This window comes from Malus domestica, chromosome 15, assembly GCF_042453785.1.
Source record: "Malus domestica chromosome 15, GDT2T_hap1".
Classification (NCBI taxonomy): Eukaryota; Viridiplantae; Streptophyta; class Magnoliopsida; order Rosales; family Rosaceae; genus Malus; species Malus domestica.
Genome location: NC_091675.1, coordinates 15,635,966 through 15,656,890, shown reverse-complemented (window position 1 = coordinate 15,656,890; position 20,925 = coordinate 15,635,966). Strand labels below are relative to the sequence as shown.

At 37.0% G+C, this 20,925-nt stretch overlaps 2 protein-coding genes across 2 annotated transcripts; one reads left to right on the top strand and one right to left on the bottom strand.

Annotated features, from left to right (window-relative positions):
• The first annotated feature begins 8,796 nt into the window (after positions 1-8,796).
• On the top strand, positions 8,797-12,566 carry LOC103400721 (hexokinase-1-like). Its single transcript, NM_001328717.1, is given in 9 exon segments — positions 8,797-9,068; positions 10,007-10,157; positions 10,240-10,422; positions 10,687-10,761; positions 10,892-11,047; positions 11,163-11,261; positions 11,344-11,474; positions 11,823-11,904; positions 12,219-12,566. Coding segments are annotated over 9 exon segments (1,497 nt in total).
• Positions 12,567-13,040: 474 nt separating this feature from the next.
• On the bottom strand, positions 13,041-16,837 carry LOC103400775 (receptor-like protein kinase HSL1). Its single transcript, XM_008339445.4, has 2 exons — positions 14,071-16,837; positions 13,041-13,757 (listed from the first exon to the last, which is right to left on the bottom strand). Exons 1-2 carry the CDS (start codon positions 16,715-16,717, stop codon positions 13,339-13,341), a joined length of 3,066 nt encoding a protein of 1,021 aa, XP_008337667.4. The 5' UTR covers positions 16,718-16,837; the 3' UTR covers positions 13,041-13,338.
• Positions 16,838-20,925: the final 4,088 nt, after the last annotated feature.

Genomic DNA, 20,925 nt, shown 5'->3' with positions numbered 1-20,925 from the left:
GTAATATATCGTGGGATCGAAGAGACCATTAACGGAGTGTATACTCATTCGTGCTTCTGTCGTAAACCTTAAACTCTTATACATCACATGAAGAGAAAAATACATATACAAAAACATATACATACACACCGTTGCAGTAAGTTTTGGCTAGATTTGGCAGCTGAAACTTCAAATCATGAATAAGTATTATAAGTAGCGGCCAATCTTTGCACAATCGTTAGCTTGTTGTACATATACTATAAGTTTGCCAGAAAGGGAAAACATTAGTGCATGCCCATGTAGGATGTAACTCATCTCACTCTCAAAGAAATCGAAAAAGGGACAGAAAGAAGGAAAACCATATAATGTATATGAAGGAGTTGCAGATGGGTCTTTGTAAAGGCCAGCTACTTGTCTCACACGCACAGCTCACCTCCCATCTCTATGTATATGCATGTATTTAAAATCCATCTAAATTCTATAGCAACCATCTTTTTTTTTTATTTTTATTTTTTTTAAGTAGAAGAAGATAGATGAAGAAGACTATTTTATCATCTGCAAAAAGGAGCTAAATATAATTAAAAAAAATATGAATATTTTCAATTAGTTCATAAATTATATAGTTTGAACTTTCCATGCTTGGAAATTTTGTGGGATCGTAGTGTGCTGTAGTTTACCAAAATTGTCACACAAAAGATGCAAAAAACAGAACCACTTGGAAGAGACCCACACGCATGCCAAACCCCACGTGGGGGCATTTGTGCACATGGTCGTGAGACATTCTTGTCCAAAATCCACACCATTGCTGACCTTGCATACATTAAGCATTACTCATTCAAAAATGTGAACCGTACCCCTCAATCCTCATGGCCTTTTAATGAATTATTAAAGAGTGTTACAAAGATTAGTCGTCTACGTGCTCATAAGGGTAATCTAACAGTTAATAAGATGCTAGTGCACAAATATAACAGTTAAAAATGAACGACGGACGATAACACAACTCAATATATCTATATCTTATTCCATCAGCAAAACCGAGCACAACTCCTGCAAGACTGCTTATTTCAGCGTATAAGTTGGACTTGGACTGCTTTTAACAATCAAGGTCAAGACTGAAAGTCCATTTTGGAAGGAGGAAACAAGTGAACAAAAACTCCAATCTCTTTGGGACCCTCTACAATACTGTTTGTGTTTGACCTAATAAAACGGTCTCTGCATGAGGATTGTGCCATATTGTTGAGAATAATTAACCAGTTCTAAAAAGCCATATTGCAATATGGAGATACACATGGCAAATGGGGCCCTAGCCACGTGGAAAACTGGGTAGGCCAGAGGAAGAGCAAGGTTAATGATCTGCTTTCTTTTAAACACAGATATATGCTCTTTACTGAGTTCGGTTTTGTATAATTTCCTTGATTGATGCAAGAATGAAAGGCGTGCACTGAGCAACATTTAATTTCAAACCCTATTCGCATCAGTATAGATTGCTCTTGAGACTTAACTCGATTTAGTACCCCACAAACCGTATTGGTGGTCCAACTTAATTGGCATTGTGATTAACCTGTCTATTTAGGAGAATGTTCCACATCTTAATCATGAATAATCAAGCTATTATTTACTTTGATCAGATAGATTAAATAACTATAACCTTGAATAATTGTTGTGTACTAAATCGAATTGGTGTCAAATATAAAGTAATTAGTCAACTCAATCACTTCAATAATCTGTAATTAAGAAAAGAAAACATTATCTTAGGTTGACAAAATGGAAACAGAAATCCGAAAAGTTGATTTTCGAAACATGTAGGCGTACATCCACAAAGAATTGCAGAATGATGAGAATAGATTTGGTTCGATATGGGGGGTCAAGTTTTCTTGCACCAGTGACTTTGGAGGGAGATTTATATTTGATTGGACTGTTTTTAAGGAGAACTAATTAACTATATTAGTGCGTCCAAATCAATATTATTTTGGTTGAATTAATTAAAATCCCACCAATGCAAAAGGGTCGCCACTATCACCTCCATCAGAACATGGGAAATTAACAAAGTCAAAAACATGTTTCTTCACCTTTTTGAGTGACACTCGGTTTTACTTGTACAGGTTCTTCAACAAAGATCCTGCATGCTAATTTGTTTAGTTGTTAAACAGATGTTTTGTTTTTGTTACAAAGGAGGGTTTTGAACACTGAATTTTTAGCCTAGCTACGCTCATCACTGAGCTAACCCCAATGGCTGGAAAAACAGATGTTTTATTTGGTCTGAGGGCAGCACTTCAAAACCCCAGACTACAAATATCACATGGATGAAAGTTCAGAAGATTAAAAAAACAAATAACTTCACTCTATTTCATCACACCAGCACGAATGCTGATTCTTTTGGCCTGCAAAATGCCAGAAAGCTGCTTGAAAACCCCTTTCATTTGTATTAGAATTGAAATGCATAACCAGTACACTAGTATATGTCATAAGTCATCACGTCATAGAACAAGTACATATCGAGAAGTGGTCAAGATAAAATAACTCACGAGATACATTTGTGAATACTACATAGCAGTAGTTGATCAACAATAGTTACTTGAAGAGCAGCACCTTACAGGATTCTGCTATATAACCGGAGATATAATGTCCTATATCTTAGAATATCTTATGACCTAAAACACGACCTGTCTACATACGGTTCAAGAGTTAGACTATATAGCAAGTTAAAGTTAATGATAGCTAGGTTAAATGCTATGGAAAAAGAAATAGCAACTAAGGTCAATGGTGCTTGAGAGAAATGATTGCTAAATCCTCAAAAGTGATACTTAACATCAAATATACAGAGCGTGTGCGGCATCATCCCAAATTTTCAAGAGTGATTAGTGCTTAAGGAGCAGAATTAGGGGTGGGGTTATCATTATATGGAGAATCTAATCATGTCTAATCCATGTTTTTTTTATAAGAAACCCCAATTTTCCCCCACCCCAAGGACATTCCTAAGCTTAACTACCTGCACAGAGTGATGTGTTCCATGGTCTGGGCCCACAACTAAGTACAAAAACCCAGCCCATTCAATACAGAGCTCCTTTTGTTAGAAGACCCGGTCCGGTCCATAGGCCCATAACTTCAAAGTTGTGCGGTCTAAAATCGATTCTTTCATTAAACCCGTAAGTCCTTCGTTGTTCTTGGTCAGAGAGAAGGCTGGAACCTGGAAGCTGAGCGGCCATCAATGGCGGCCCAACCCAGGAGGAGGAAACCTGACGAACCATCGTCCTTCAGGTAATCAAATCAAACCCACATGCTGATTTATTCAATTCACATGTTTTAGTATTTTAAAATTTTGTTGTTTTATTGCTTCATTTATTTCTTGAATAGAGCTAGCTGGGGGCGGTGGGTGTAAATTAATCTGGTGGGATAATTTTGGTTCGGTGAAAAGATACAAAATTTAGAATTTTTTGCTGTCAAATAGTTGAAAGTAAGAAGGAAAGATATTATCTTTCTCAGAGATTAAGGCAAGAGGTTGATGACAATCCAGTGTAGCAGTAGGCAGTAGCGTCCTGTTCTTTGCAATTTGGATGTCTTTTTGTGAAACGACAACTAAAGAGGCGCCGTCTCCCTCAGCAAAACGGCAAAACCAACCGTTTTTACATCTTGAATTAGTTAACTAACTTAACTTTTAAGTTAGCAAGGCAATGCAGTTGCGGGTTAGGTCAGTTGATGGGCAGTCCGCCTGACTCAATTCATTCACTACCAAATTTTCTTCCTAGGTTAAAATAATTTCGAATGTTGCATTTTAAAAAAATAAAAATACTTATTCTATAACTACAAGCCTTTTTTTTTTTTAAACAAATAATTGAGCAATGAAAATGATGAATGCCCTTTGTGTTGAGATGAATGTCCATTAGTTATTTATTGGATAGTGATTTTCACTGCCGTTTTCTCCTCCTACGCTTTTTCCGTTGATTCTTCGTCTTGATTCTCCTTTGGTTTATTGAATCCAACTACTAGAAAAGAAACAATGGAGTGCATGGGGGAGAAAAGGGGAGTGATTTCATAAGTTTTAGACTAGTGGGGAAGAAATTGTTTACTTCTTAATTGGACTGACTGGTGTTGTGTATTCAAATATACAGTGGGATTAAAGTGCCTGCACCGGTCGAGAACAAGAGCAGAGTTGGAACGTCGGTAACAACAGTAAGAAAATTTTCCTCATAAATCTCATTTCCCATGTTTTTCCATAACTAGTCGATTTGAGGGGGAAAGGCTATATTGCTGTACGTATGTAGGTTCCAGAGTCTCAAAGTACAAGTGCCGGATTGAATTTGAGGATTGTGCAGGCCAAAAATGCGGCAGTTGCACAAGCGCAGAAAGATGGTGCGACCGGAAGCTATAGGATCTTTGATTCGCCCTTCAGGAATTATCTTGTTCGTGTAAAATCCCCACTGCCAAGGAACTAGCTGACTAGCTAGTTTCTTATGAAACCATAGGCACCCTAACTAATCGACTGATTGATTTTCTATGGGAAATGTGATCGCAATACATGTAGAATCTGTCACTATGATTCATGCATTTTGCAGGGTTTCATCACCAATTAAATATCATACTTTTGAGAGAATTTGCCCCGTAATCGGTTGTCTATACCTGATTGTGTCTATCTCTCTCATCGAGTCAGAGTTTCCTTGTCGTTTTTGCTCCTCCTGTTGCATTGTTTGTTCTTGTTCTCGAGGATAAGGGTGGTGCTGTCTTGCTTTTTCCACTGTTGCTTGTGCCTGTAACAAGAACCTTCCCAAAAGTAATTCATACTTACAAAACAAGGGTAGCTTTTGATTAACGACACATCACACATTTTGTTTTACGTGTTCTATTTTATAACAAATATGTATACGGTATACCAATTTGGTACAACTGGGGCATCCTATCGGGTCCTAAAAAGTGAAATATATTCGTTATAAAGAAGACAGTAAAAAAAATTAAGCTCTTTGGATAACATCAACGTAACATTCTATCGAATCGATCGAATCGAATAAAAAAATTATAAAAATCACTTCCCGTAAACGAAAAAAATACCCTACGTGCAGGCCTGTCCATGTGTCAGCTTGAATTTTGTCTTTGTTCTTCAATTGTAACAAATATTTTATTTGGTTAGGAACAAGTTGCGTATAAATGTAGGATAGGACCACTTTTTGGGATTCCATCTATTGATGGAACTCAAATGGAACCTCCAGATGAGGGACAGGACCAAATAGGGGTGGGGATCCAGTCACGAATTTTGGCCGGACCTAATAATCTGGCTATTGTTGTTCGCGGATTTGGATCCCATCAGGATTCAAATTGTGAAGTTCTTAGGGATATTTACATTTTAGCAATTCATCGTGTATTATGCGGTTAAAAATAATTTGATTTTTTTATTTAAAATTAAATACAAATAGTATATGACGAAAATTAGTCGCACGATGTGAACAGCTAGAACATGGATCCTCACAAAGTAGATCTGGAAAGAATCATCTTCCGTTCTTCGCAACCTTTTGCCCTAGACCTGAACTGGCTTAAAACTTAACGAGGGGCACTTGAATCTTAATGCTTTATTAACACCAACCCTTGTATTCTTGAGTAGGGTCACAAGATTTTTTTTCCTCCGCTTGCCATAGTTTGAAGATAATCTTAAATTCAATCTTATGTTTGTGAACGGAAAAAAACCTACCTCAATCATGATATCAAATATCTGGTTTCGTTTGATGTTTAAAATTGGATTAATATGACTAATTTGTGAATTCAATGCGTAATGAAGGTAGATGTGAATGAATTTTTCAACCTGAGAGAAGTAGAAGAAAGTTAAATGTGAAGGAAACCTATCCCTCTAATCCAACCGTTTTTTAAAGGAATTGAAATATAAGTTTTATCAACAAGTAATCAATCTTTTGCATTCAAGTTGGATACGTTTTTTTTATTCCTTTACATATCTTGAATCACTTCGTTTAATTGGTCGTGTTAATTAACAGAAAGAAAATCACTTATTATTACGATCTAATGCTATTCATCTTCACTTGTAAGTGAGAGCTTTGAGGTTTGATTATCGTCAAAAACGAATTTGAACCATATTATTGTTAACTTATTGTGATACTTTGGCCCATTTCTCTACTATAAAAATATCGTTTGTTCAAAAAGAAAAAAATTAGCAAAGAAGAGAATAGATCATCTAATCTAAAAATCAACTCAAAATATCAGATGTATGATTATGCTTTATACTTTAGGAAAACTAATGAAAAGGGTTTGAAAACTTTGAGTTTTAATGATAATGACAAAATAAAGGGTAAAGTGAATAGTACCAGGATTGACTTTTTAGTGTAAAAATGTGATTTTTCGTTAAAGTTAACAATACCGGGTGCTTTTCGTTAAAGTTTCCTTATACTTTACGTGGGGGTTATCAAATTTAATCCCTCAAGTTGAAGACAATAGACCCACGTAATGAGATGGCAGATCCTTACTTCATAAATATCTTCTTCTTTTTTCTTTTGGGTGCAGGTTTTTATTAGCGGTTGATTTCGTTGTAAGGTAAAGGGAAAGTCTACTTTCCTTATCTCTTAAACTCTTCCACCCTTTTTATAATCCCACACTTGTAAATATTTTCATTTCATAAAATTTAATATTTTGCAATAAAGATTTGATTCGAAAAAACTATATTCAAAGAGGAAGAGTCGAAGATAATATCTCTTTACTCAAAACAACTGTTAGGAAGTGATTTGTAGCGAAAACTATTTGTGAGAAGCACATGTATTTCAACCCTTAAAGATTATGGCCTTTTTATAATCACTTAAGAGGGGACAATTTAGAATCACTTTTAGAGAGAAACCACTCGTCAAAAACACATGTATTTCAACTCGTAAGTGATTTTGGCATCTCATAATCACTCAAGACGAGACAGAATATAATCACTCATTGAAAGAAAACAACTTGTCAAACACACATGTACTTCCACCTGTAAGTGATTATGTATTCTCAAAATCACTCGAGAGAAAATTATTTATTAAACACACATGTACTTCAATCTATAAGTGATTATAACATTATTAGAATCAAAGACATAAAAAATTGGGATACTTTGGATGCGGTCCCTAATCCTTAATATTCTTTGACTAAAACCTTAATGGTATTCAAAGTTTGATCAAAGTCCCTTGACTTTGTACATCTCATTATATTACAATTAATATTTATATTTTTATAGTTTTGACATTAATTGTTTGATATTTTATGAGATTTATAATCCTATAAATTTAAAATCCCTCATTATAATACTATTAAAAATGGTTACAATAAAAAATTCAAACATTTTAATTGAATAAATGGATAAAAAAACTATGCAAAAAATAAGAAATAATAAATGGCAAAAGAATGTATCCATAGTGTTAAAAAAAATTGGTACATTTTACAAAAAAATTGGTACAATTCACATAGAACAAAGTGGTACATTAATAAAGAAGAATGGGTACATTATAAATAAATTAGGGTACATATAAAAGATTAAAAAATTATGAGTACAAATGAATTTTTAAAAAATATAGGTGCTAAAAGAAATTAATACATGGGTACAAAATAAAACTAAAAAGAATATACTACAAATTTAAAAAAATGTTGCAAATTAAAAGTGGGTACAAACTAAAAATATAAATATATGATACAAAGTTTAGGCATAAAACATAAATATATATATGTAATTTTTCTATCATTGATTACATATACAATGTTACGTGACGGTATACATATGGGTACAAACACAAATAAAACTTTAAAAAATATGGGCAAAAAAAGAAACTAATATATGGGTACAAATTAAAAATGAAAAAAAAATTGGTACAAACTAAAAATAAAAATATATGATAAAAATTTAGCCATAAATATAAATATACTAATTGTAACATTTTTAACACTAAAGGAATCTATTTAAAAATAAAAATATTTTATTATTCAAATAATTAATGATGTTATTAATACCCAAAGATCTTGATAAAAAATTGAAAATGAATAGGATTTTAATCAATAAAGTAGAAAAAAGAAGGATGTGAACCTAATTTCTCCTAAAAAATTATTCTAGACGAGAAAACCATATTAACTCTAAAATTTAAACGATACAACTGAGCTACAAACCTCGAAGCTAGCATACTAATTTTTGTTTGGAGGAACAACATGTACATATATGCTTGAAGCATATTAGATTTTGGTTGGAAGGTAATAAAATCCCAACTTTAGGCATCGGAATCAGGGAGAACCTCACACTTAGCCTTCCCTAAACTGAGAACTCCAAAATCCCAAATCACATCAAGGAATCATGTTCGTCCATACAACACATCACCTTCGCACTCGACGCTGACAGGTCAATCTCGTAATTTTAACGCAAAACTATGCCCACTTTCCCTCCATTTCACTCCAAAAAAGACCGAAATTCATTTTTTACGCCGAAAATATCTTCTTATTTTCCGAGAAAGTGTGAGAAAAATATTACACAAAAGGCTAATTTTCCGAGAAAACAAACAGGGCCAAGAAAATCATAAAAGCATGCACGCACACTCTTTCTCATACAGCTTTGTTTTCCGAGAAATTAGGCTGCAGATTGGCATTCCTTGATTTGACAAATTTCCCTTCGTATCCCTCCCCGAAAGTCCGATCTAAAATTGTACTTTTAATTTTTCACTTCTTACTCTCTCTCTCTCTCACTACCCAAACTTTCTCACTCATGCAAGCACGAGAATTTCATTCGGCCCATCGATTCCTGACCTCAAAGTCGGATTCGGGAGACTTCGGATTGAAAAACCCATCAAAGATTTGGTAATTTGAGCGGCGGTGGTGATGGGGAAAGTGGCGGTGGGGGCGGCTGTGGTGTGCGCGGCGGCGGTATGTGCTGCGGCGGCGCTGATCGTGCGGCACCGCATGAAGAGCTCGGGAAGGTGGGCCCGGGCGATGGCGATTCTGAGGGAGTTGGAGGATAAGTGCGGGACCCCCATTGGGAAGCTGAGACAGGTGGCTGACGCCATGACTGTGGAAATGCACGCTGGCCTCGCATCCGAGGGCGGCAGCAAGCTGAAGATGCTCATCAGCTACGTCGATAACCTCCCCACTGGGTATTTTAGTCTATCTCACCCGCCCTTAATTTCTTATTTTTCGATTGGGATTGGAAAGACTCGTAATTTGAACTTCGATTGGATTGAAAAAAAATGTTTGGGTTCAATAATTTTGTTCTGTGGCAATTAGTCCTTTGTTCTGACTGGTTTACTTGTCCTTTTTTCTGTTAATTTTCTGATTAAAAGGGATAAAGATGGAATTTTTATCTCTGTTGTTTATGAGATGGGAACTCATTTATTGGGTTTGATTAATAAAATAAATACGAGTTGGTTATGTTGATGTTGAGTTAGTTTGGTTATTTGGTGGAAGTTATTAGTTGGTGTGTGTTTCTGAATTGGGTATAATCTTTCCTTGCGATGGTTATTTCTTATTTGTTGATGTTGTGCTCTTTTGATTTATTGTGGCAAAAAATTTTCTATCTTTAGTTGATTGTAGGAATTTTGCTTTTCCATGCAGCTCCCATTGATTTTTCGCTTCGAAATAATATTTGATCTAACTGTAGAGATTAAAGTTTGATTTGCTAAAAGCCTAAAATTGGCGGTTGTCCTTATCCCGTGTGTCCTTCAGATGGAGCTTTTATGGCTCTCTTATTAGTTTCCGTCTTTGGTATGTTCTTCACGGTATGTGGTGTGGGCTGCGCTATTTTAGTGGATTATAATGTTCTATATACTCAACGGATTAATGTGCTTCTAATCTTTTTAGAGTGTCATCTTATTGAAAAGAAATTGAGATACTATATTGCAAATGGAAAAAGAAGGGCAATTTAAAGTCGACAAGCTTAGAAAGAGTGTTATAAATGGGTAGATTATGTTCGTGATTTGGGTTCATAAACTGAGCTGAGCTGTATTTGGTGCCTTCCCCCCCCCCCCCCCCCCTCTCCTTATTTACCTTTTGGATTCATGGTAAACTCCCATTACTTTCATTCTTATCATTTCAGGGATGAGAATGGGCTGTTTTATGCACTGGACCTTGGTGGGACAAACTTCCGTGTTCTGCGTGTACGGCTTGGTGGGAAAGAAAAACGTGTTGTTAAACAAGAATTTGACGAAGTTTCCATTCCACCGCATTTGATGACTGGAACTTCAGAAGTTAGTATTTCTTCAAGCAATCTTACAAAACCTGCTTAGATTTGTTCAAACATGGCCGTAATTTATCATGACTTGGTTTCAGGGATTATTTGATTTTATTGCCGAAGCACTTGCAAAATTTGTTGCTACGGAAGGAGAAGGTTTGCATCCTGCACCCAGTAGACAAAGGGAGCTGGGTTTTACCTTTTCATTTCCCGTGTGGCAAACTTCAATTGCCTCAGGGACCCTTATTAAGTGGACAAAAGGCTTCAATATTGAGGATGCGGTACTTTTACATCTCTTGCTATATTGATTTTTATTTTGATAGTTAGTCATGTAAATCATGTCTGGAGGATACTGCGCCTGATACAATGGGCATTGGAGCTTTCGTTATGTTATCTTTTCTTGACATATGTTCTACAGATTACTTTATTTTCTGCCTACAGGTTACCCAATCAATGTGTTCCAATAATAACTTAATTTAGCAGCGCTGGAGTAATCTTTATCGTAGGGTGCCCCTTGTGACATTTTTTTACTGATATTTGTGCAGGTTGAGCAAGATGTGGTAGGAGAGCTGACCAAATCAATGGAAAAAATTGGACTTGATATGCGTGTTACAGCTTTGGTCAGTCCAGTTTGGTTTTTAATATCAGCAATTTGGATTTTCATGTTACGCTGCAAGGAGCTGAATTAAACCTTGGTTATTTATTATTGCTTATCATTTTGGACAATCCTAATTTGTCAGGCTGATGCAGGTAAATGATACAATTGGTACATTAGCAGGAGGTAGGTACCACAATCAGGATGTCATTGCTGCTGTGATATTGGGCACTGGAACAAATGCTGCTTATGTTGAAAGAGCGCATGCCATTCCAAAATGGCATGGTCTTCTACCTAAATCAGGAGAAATGGTTAGTATGTTATGAAAAATTCCTATCAAATTGTGGAACTATGGTTTGTTGCCTGGTTCTAAGGTTTGGTTCTATAGTTAGAACATACTAATTCTTTGTTTGTTTTCTTGAATAGGTTATCAACATGGAGTGGGGTAACTTTCGCTCATCACACCTTCCGCTGACAGAATACGATCAAGCACTTGATGCTGAGAGTTTAAACCCTGGAGAGCAAGTAACAACATTTTCCTTTACTTGTTTTTGCATATGTAGATGGCTTGATGGATATATCATATGGATTTAATTTTTGTTTGCAGATCTTCGAGAAGATCATTTCTGGCATGTATTTAGGGGAAATTGTGCGCAGAGTATTGCTCAAGATGGCTGAAGAAGCTGACTTTTTTGGTGATGTTGTCCCACCAAAACTGAAAATTCCATTCGTACTAAGGTATATTCTAACATCTTTTGTAGACTGACTGGTTTAAACCTTGTTAGCTCGAGGTATATCTATTGGATGTGTTTGTGTGTTGCCGAATTTTAAGAGGGTTTGCTTCTCAATGGTGCCTAGATTAAAACTTATTGCTACTGCCATTGTGGATTACATGCGAATGGTCGGTTTTTTTTTTATTCAAAACGAAATCTGTGTATGAAACAGTCTATCAAAAGGTTGATAATGCTAAATAAATTGTTTCACCTCTATATAGTTCCTACCACATTGTTTTTGCTTGGGTTGGCATTAATTTCGGAATAGTGTAGAGTTTTCTGAGTCTTTATGGTGTGGTTGTAATAATTGCAGGACTCCTGAAATGTCTGCCATACATCATGACTCATCTCCAGATCTGAAAGTGGTCGGGAGCAAACTCAAGGACATCCTCGAGGTACATTGCTCATGCTATATGATAACATGATCATTTTGTTATCCGGCTGTGCAAATTACTTTAATTTTTTCTTTTCCTCCTCATAATTCTTTTGGGTGGGTGGTTAGAAAAGTAAAAACAAGGAATGGTTGAAAGCATGATACCTTTCATTGAATCACATTTTCATAGAGTGAACGTGGTGCCATCATCTGTTTCTTTGTGGCGTCCTTAAACATGCACTCTTAAAAAAGAACGTTCATATTTTTCTCTATAAAATTTCAAGCCAATCTCTAGACAGGTGACATGAGTTTATGGCTGATTTTTCAATATTGTAGATCTCCAACACCTCTTTGAAAATGAGAAAGGTTGTTGTGGCGGTCTGCGACATAGTTGCCACTCGTGCGGCCCGCTTATCTGCTGCTGGGATGTTGGGAGTGCTTAAGAAGTTAGGTAGAGACACAGTTAAGGACGGAGAGAAGCAAAAATCGATGATTGCAATGGATGGTGGTTTGTATGAGCACTACACCGAATTCCGCACCAGCATGGAATGTACTCTCAAAGAGTTGTTGGGTGACGAAGTTGCTGAGCACATTTCTGTCGAGCACTCAAACGATGGCTCTGGAATTGGAGCTGCCCTCCTGGCAGCCTCTCACTCCCAGTACCTTGAGGTAGAGGAGTCATAAAATGGTCAAGACCAGGTAGATGAATGAAGTGTGACATTCTCAATTTTTGTATATTTTCGTTTACCCTATCTTCTTACTATTTCCTTCGGATCAATTTCAAGCTGTTCTCAGCTTATAGGTCGAGAGATCTTGCATCCCATCCATAATTTATGATCCTTTAGAGCTGGTAATTAGCTTAGGATCATAATAGGCAGTTGGAGTAGACAATCGGCTAAGCGTTCTCGCTGCAGCCCGTTGTTTCGCGCTGTGGAAGTTTAGGCGCGTTGTGTTGTTAATCAGTGTATAAGCTCATTTCTCCTGGATTACTTAAAAATAGGGGATGTAAACTGTGAGTAGTTACGTTTTGCGCAACATTCTCTCGTTCTCTATTGCAAATAAAACGTGTTTTACGGTTTCGTTTTTCAGTTCGAAACTTTCTACTATTTAAGATTTGAGATCATTCTACTGATAAATTGTCAAGTAGATTGGTCACCATTAATGAAATTTTGACTTCATATGATTGTTCTTACTGATTTTCGAGAATTTTCGCCACTCGTTATTATGCCCTTCTTGATGTTATGCATATGCAAATATACAGGGTAGTTTCGCCGCCTAGAGTATACTAGAGTGCAGCTCAGCATCCTTAACGATGCAGTGCTGCACTCTAGTATACATCTGATCAGTATGTCTATCTAATTCCTCTTATAGTATACATTCGATCAGCTTAAGACCGACGCGAAATGAAAGTTTTATTTCCCCTTTATTGGTTCCTCTTCGTGAATTCGACGAGGCATCAGACATTGGTCGCCAAACTACCATCATCATCTTCCAAGGTCCTCTCGCGCTTCGAGTTTTGGAGCAGAGGAGAGGCAACGTGCTCGGTCTTTTCTCTGCTGAGTACTGGACGGCTGCATAGGAGCAAGATTTGCAGAACCTCCTTCATGGAAGGCCTATCATCTGGAAGTCTCTCAGTGCAAATGAGGCCGAGTTTGAAAACGGAGCACATTTCGTCCAAGTGACAAGGTTCTTTGATGTCCTTGTCCAAAGCATCAGCGATAGCTTTGTTTTCTTGAACGTGACACCGTGCCCATTCAGCGAGGGCAGTGTGTTCATCGCCGTCATTGGCTTCCCTGCCGGTTGTCAACTCCAGAAGGATGACCCCGAAGCTATACACGTCGATCTTTTCATTCAATCGCATTGTGTGAGCATATTCTGCATTTAGGGTAAGGAAAACCAGTTTACTGCTAATGGAAATGAAGAAAAATAACACATACTTCTTTAGGCACTAAGGGCATGCTCCTTTTTGACAACCCAAAGAACTTCTAACTGCGTTCGGCAGAAAACTTGGAAGTTCTTCTGGGAAGCATTTTTTGGTCACGTGCTTCTTCAAAGCACTAGGGTTTTAGTAGAATTTTATGAGCAGAAGAGAAAACCACTTCTTGCAAAAGCACTTATAATAGAAGTGATTTCTAAAAGCGGTCTCAGACATGCCCTAACTTTAGCATTTGTGGGGTATAAGGTTTACCTGGAGCAATGTAGCCAAAGGAGCCAGCGACAGATGACATTATAGCAAGTTCTCCTTGCTTGACCAACATCTTGGCCAGACCAAAGTCTGCTATTTTTGCTTTGAAATCAGAGTCCAACAAAATGTTGCTTGATTTCACGTCGCGATGCACCACGGGCGGCACACAGTCGTGGTGCATATAGCTGAGGCCCTGAGCAGCGCCCACTGCAATCTGCAACCTCTCAGGCCAGTCGAGCGCGACATGATGGACTGACCTCGAGAGATTGGATGGCCTATTTCTCCTGTGCAGCCATAGATCCAGGCTCCGATTTTCTGAGTACTCGTAGACGAGAAGTTTTGAAGACTCGCTGGAAATGCAGCACATCAACTTCACTATGTTGGCATGTCGAATTGAGCTCAAGATATTGACTTCTGCAAGAAACTCTTTCTCAAGCTTCTTTTCTAAATTCTCATTCTTCCAAATCTTTTTCACAGCAACAACATCACCATTGCGATTCACAGGAACGCGATAAACTTTTCCTGACCCGCCACTTCCAATCAGATTACTTTCTGTGAGCTCCGATAGAATTTTTGACGCTGTGAAATTCAACCTCTGAAATGAGTTGAGCTTCCACTTAGAATCCAATCCACCGTTTCTCTTCCAGTAACTTCGGACCATGAAGAACGAGATGGAAATAGCCAACAAGCACAACAGTATGCCAAAAGATAAGATTAGCGCAAGAGATTTCGACATAAGTTTGCTGGACTTTTGGGATTCAGAATTGCACATGGGGAGCTTTGCTGAAGAGCTAGTTGTGCAGAGGCCTCGATTGTCCAAGAAGTTTGCTTCATACGCAGCATTTTCAAACTCAGTAGGGATCTTCCCGTAGAGGTGATTGGAAGAGAGATTGAATTGGTTGAGCTTCAGATGCCCGAGTTGAACTGGAATTTCGCCAGAAAGTTGGTTTGCTGAAAGGTCTAATACAGTAAGTCCCGGCAGAAGACCAAGTTTCTCAGGAATTGTTCCGGTGAGCTGATTTTGACTGAAATTAAGACTAGTGAGTGACTCCCACGATACAATATCCGATGGAAGGAAGCCGGTGAGCTGATTCTGATCAAGAGAAAGTGTCAATAAGCTAGAAAGCGCGGTTAATTCCTGAGGAATAGCACCACTAAAGCGGTTATTACCGCCGTCAAAAACCATCAAACCCCTCCAGGAAGACACCCCGATTGGAATGTTGCCCGAAAATCTGTTGTCTCTCATTTCCAACCGCGAAAGATTTGATGAAAGCTTCTCAGGAAGCTCACCAGTAAGCGAGTTGTTGCTTATCAGTATAGAAGTCAAGTTTGGTGCCGTCCACATGCCACTAGGAATGTTTCCAGACAGTAAATTATCATGAACCTTGACAGTCTTCAAACTGCTGCAATTTCCAAGAGAGCTTGGCAATTCTCCACTGAGATGATTCTCATAAGCTATAAGTGTTTCCAGCTTACCCCAATAGCACAAATTGTCTGGCAGTTTTCCGGTTAGCCTATTGGCACAAACTTCAAAAGCTTCAAGTTTTGAGTGCCTCCCAAACTCTGGAGGCAATATTCCTGACAAATTATTGTTGAAGATTTTGAAATGTACGAGGTTTGGCAGGCGGGCAATGCTCTTCGGAACTTCACCCGAAAAACCATTGAAAAACAAAGCCAATTCTGTTAATTTGGTAAGATTTCCATACTCTTCTGGTATTGTCCCTGTTAAATTGTTGTTAGAGAGATCAAGAATGCTCAAATTCAATGATTCGATCACTCGAGGAACCTCCCCAGAAAGCCCGTTCATGAAGAGATAGATTATACTTAAATTCTTCAACGAAAACAAACCGCTCGGAATCTCCCCACTCAAATTGTTGACTGCCAAATCCAGTTGTTCAAGTGCCTCCATCTCCCCGAGTGTCCCATGAAGCTCTCCGATCAAATTCGATTGCCGTATCCATAAAGTCTTGAGCTTTTTCAACTTGGTAAAATTGGAAGGCAAGTTCCAAGGCACAAGTTTTATATTGAAAGACATGTTCAGGTCTTTGAGATTTGACAAGTTACCTATTTCTGGTGGGACAGAGCCATTGAAGTGGTTCATGTACAGCTGAAGATTCTCGAGCTCTTGCAACCGCCCTATGGCGGGAGGAATATCACCGGAGAAGTTGTTTGCGGCGAGGATAAGTTGTTGAAGCCGGGGCAGGCTGTCGATGTCATCAGGAATGGGGCCTACAAAGCAGTTCTGAGACAGGTCCAAGTACTCTAGCTTGGAACACTTGTAGACAGCTTTTGGGAATGCTCCGGGGAGGTAGTTGTAGCTGAGATCAATGACTGTGAGGTTTTTGAGATCACAGATGAAGGATGGCACCGGTAGGGTTATGTTCTTGTTGTCAAGAAACAATTTGGTGACGGAGTTGTTGGTGCAGGAAATTTCAGGCCAGGAGCAGTGGGAAGAAGTGTTTGATTTTGATAGGATCCAATGGCTGAGAAATGGCGGAGAGTTTAAGTAGGACTTGAGTTTTAGGAGGACTGCTTGTTCTTGGTCTTGGAGGGATTGGGAGTTGGCATGGGGGGGGAGGAGGAGGAGAAGGAGGAGGAGGAAGTGGAGGTGGGTTTGGAGAGAAGACGTTGGGGTGTTTTGTTTAGTCATTTGGAGGGAGAGGGATTTCAGAAGTTCGGTTGTTCCCGCGGTTGTGTTGATGGCAAGTTAGTTAGAGCTCAGAGGATGTGATCATTTCCTTTTTAGGAGATACGAAACCCAATAGACATGTTAGAAATTGTGGATTTTTCAGACTGACTGCCGGGTCGCAAATGGTTTGGAATTCAAGCGGGGGACTTGGAAAACGATGGTCAATGAGAAAGTGTAGAAAACCCACCAATTCTTTTGGGGCAGGGGTGGTTGCAGTCTGACACGTAAGTTAATAGTATCTTAAGTAGTTCCTATTACTATTTTATAAAAAGAACACATTAAAACTATAAAAAAAAAAAAAAGTTTATGCTCACATGTCAAGCTGTAATTTGTCTGTAAAGAGAAATGATATTTTATATAAAAAGAACTCATTAAAACCACAAAGAGAAAAGTCTACGTGCACATATCAAATTGTAATTTATCCGTAAAGAGGAATGACTCTTACGTATAAATTAAGAAGTCGAATATTTTAGTTCCTGAATTAGGTTTTAGTTGTTTGACAAAAAAAAAAAAAATTAGGTTTTAGTTTTACAGTCGAGGGATCTGAGATATGAAGATAAGAAGCCCAACAAGTTGACTATTAGACATGGTATTACACCAAAGATGGACAAGAAGAACAAAAACCACATGCTTGCAATTTGCCGAAGTTTTAGACTGCAAGAAATTTTATTGTATAAATTGAATTCCCCTTGGTCCATTTGCCCAACGTGACGTACGTGAAAGGCAAGGAAAGAAGGCGGTGAAGTTTCCTGGCATCTGAATTCTGAAGCGTGAACGAACGCCTTTTGTTGAATGAAGACTTTATATATGAAATATATCTATTTCCTTGTGGAAGATTTGACCTATAAGTTAGAATTTTGATCCCATATTTCCTTCAGAAATTTATGACTAGGAAGGACAAAAACAGCACGTCTGGATTTCATTGATACAGAGCAAAGAGAAAAGAAAAAAAAAAAGTCAAATTCCACACAAAGAATAAGAAAAAAAAAGTTTTTATTACAAATAATCTCTGAAATTGACCCATCCAATCAAGATAGTCCATAAAATTGAAAATCAATCAATGTAATCTATAAACATCATTGCACAAATCAATGTGGTCATTCTGTCATAATTCGGTTAAAAATTCTGTTAAATAATGATGTAGCACATAAATGGATCAATTAAATTTAATTAAATATTATTATATGAATAAAGAATATTTAAATAATAATAAACAATTGTTATTTTTTATAATTAAAATCTTAAAAAATACAAAATAAAAAAAAGGAGGGGAGATGATTGAACACTGTTCATAATCTTCTTCCCCCCTCCCACCCTCCCACTATAGCCCCCATCCCACCCCCTCCCTCTCTCCCATGAAGTTGTGGGTATCTTTGGAGTGCTTGTTTCGGGCTTGCCGCCATCGTGAGGGAAGGCGGTAGCAGACTGTTCAAGCTCTCCAAGATCTGCAAAACGTGTTTGGTTTCGGTCACTGTCGTCTTCCCCGTTTTTTCACACCGCAGAAGAAAACATAGCAGCTGGGTTATTTTGTACCGCTGAAAATCTGTACACTTTCATATATTTCAAGACTTTATGTTTTTTTTTTTCCCACAACCCATTTCTCATACGCCTTAAACCAAAAACCCAGAAGAAAAAAATATAAACAGTAAACAAGGAGAGAATGAGAGAGATACCTGAAATAGAAGGACAACTGGGTTTGTTGAAGCAGCTTTGGAGCTCTCCATTTTTTTACTAATTGGGTGGTGGTTCTTCTTTTTTTTTAATTAAATTTTTTTGTTTTTATTATTTAAATATTTTTAATTCACATGATAATATTTAATTAAATTTGTGGGACTCATATATGTGCCAAATTAGCACATAATAGAATTTCTGATGGAATTGTGACGGAAGGATTACATTGATATGCGACACTCAATTTCAGGGATTACATTGATCGATTTTCAATTTTAGAGACCATTTTGATGAAGTTGGTCAATTTCAGGGATCATTAATGATAAAAATCCTAGGAAAAATTATATCCATCAACATTTCATTGATATAAACATGTGTCATCTGCAGGAAAACCCAAGGGTCTCAAGAGACCGCAATAAATAATCTAGGAATCACTTAATCACGAGCAACGAAGTTCACTCAATGTTGCTAATTGCGGATTCACTCACAAACCAAGCAAATGCTTGATTTTAGAATGAGGAAACACTCACTCACTTCAATTGCACAAAACAAAATATATTTTCATTCAATCAAGTCCACCTTAAACATACATGTGAAGTCCTTTAAATAGAGAGATTACAATATATATTGGTAGAATAAATACTTAATACTAAGATTATAGTTATTAGTCACCTGAAAAACATAACTTTGACAAATGAGAAGTCACAAACAATCTAATTTAATATAGGAACTATATGTATTATCGTGCACTGCATCATACTCCTCTTCAAAAAAAAGAAAAAAAAAACTTGTCCTCAAGTTTCCTTTGATTTTTTTTTTCTCGATCTTTTGGATGACCTTTCAAATCTTTCTACAACAGCCACATCAAAACGAGATCAGATAGGACTAATAATACGGATCCACTCGTTTGGCGCCCTCTCGTATTAAATTGGACCAAATTAATTTAGTTTGATCCACTTATTTCATACTGCATAAATCTGCCTAATAAAACCGTCCAAAAGGACGTATTATTAGTCGGTTCTCTTTCGTCTCTATCTTGTGTGAACTAGGTTCTCTCTCACCTTCCTTGCCATCCCATGTCGTCGCCATTCTCCTCGTCTCTTTCTCTCGCCGGCTCTGTTGTGCCCGTCTCATTCTCTCACCAATGTTTTTTTCCCTGTCACCTTCACTCTCCGTCTGGTTCCTTAGCTTCTTCTCCAACCCAACAACCTTTTTCTAGTAATCTCTCTCTCTCTTCTCGATCTGGAAATTTCAACAAATTTAATGCCCATTTTTATGAATCCTCTCGAACCATAATCTCTCTCTCCTCCCTCTCAATCTGGAAAATTCAATACATTTGGAAATCCTCAACAACTATAATTTAATAATCAAGTTATTCCGCATATGCTTCTTTTCCATATGAAGATTGGTAACGAACCAAATTGAGTGATTTCGTTTCCCTCTTTTGCTATGTGGTAATTAAACTCAAAATTAGTAGAGATTTCATCTGATTTTTTGGTTTCAAAGGATTAGAAGCCATAGAGATGATGGTGTGTAGTCAGTGGTGAGAAGCCCAATGGTGGCGGTGCTATTCAGTTTCTCTTTTTGTTTTGTTGTTGTTTTGTTTTTTGTTTTGATAATTATATTTGAATTCATATATGATATAATACCAAACATAATATAAATAATACAATAATTAGTCTGATACTGCACCAAACGCCTGATTAATTTAGTCAGTACTATCCGATGACTATTTATCATATTCGACTGAAATAGTGAGTACAGTCTGACTTGACAAACGAGGCCTTAAATTGCACTTCCACGTTATTCCCAAAGCAAGTAACCTTAATCCAACCTTGTTAATAGAAATTGACTTCAAATCGTGCACATGTGATTTCCAACTTATTTTCTGAGATGAGTAGTCTTGGAAGGATAATACAAACTCACAGGCAAATGAAGCAACTTTATTCTCCGAAGGTTTTCTTTTGATGTCCCGAGCAACAACATCTTCTAAGACCTACTCTCATTTTTGGAGTAAAACTCAAATTTTAGGTTCTAAACTTACCCCAACTTGCTCCAACTCTTAGGGCAAATATAAGTTAAAACTCATTTTTTGGTCAAATTTACCCCAGGATTCCCTCTGGGTTAGTGGGGCTAGCCCACTATATATGTATATTTTTTTTTAGTTTTATATTTATAAATTCATTAAATCCAACAGTTAAAATTTAATTTGATCAAATCCAACGGTAAAAAATATATATCTAATGGTCCAAATTTACATCTAATGGTTGAAGTAATTTAAAAAAATTATATTATGTGTTTCATATTCTTTCGTAGTGTTTTATGAGTTTCATGGTGTCAGTTTAGTGATTTTTCAATATTTATCAGAATCTAAATATTTTTAGGTTAAAATGTTCATAAAATTAAGTTAGAATAGTCTACATAATTTTTTTTTTAAAGTTACTTTAAGAAAAAAAAAATTATCCTAAATTAATTATTTAATAATCTCAGGCTAAAAA

What these genes read in the sequence shown, in the direction of transcription:
- LOC103400775 (XM_008339445.4), bottom strand. Translation starts at nt 16,717, where the DNA reads ATGACTAAACAAAACACCCCAACGTCTTCTCTCCAAACCCACCTCCAC. An exon ending in CTTTGGCTACATTGCTCCAG is followed by an intron (nt 13,758 to 14,070) that starts GTAAACCTTATA and finishes CCCTAAATGCAG; the next exon opens with AATATGCTCACACAATGCGA.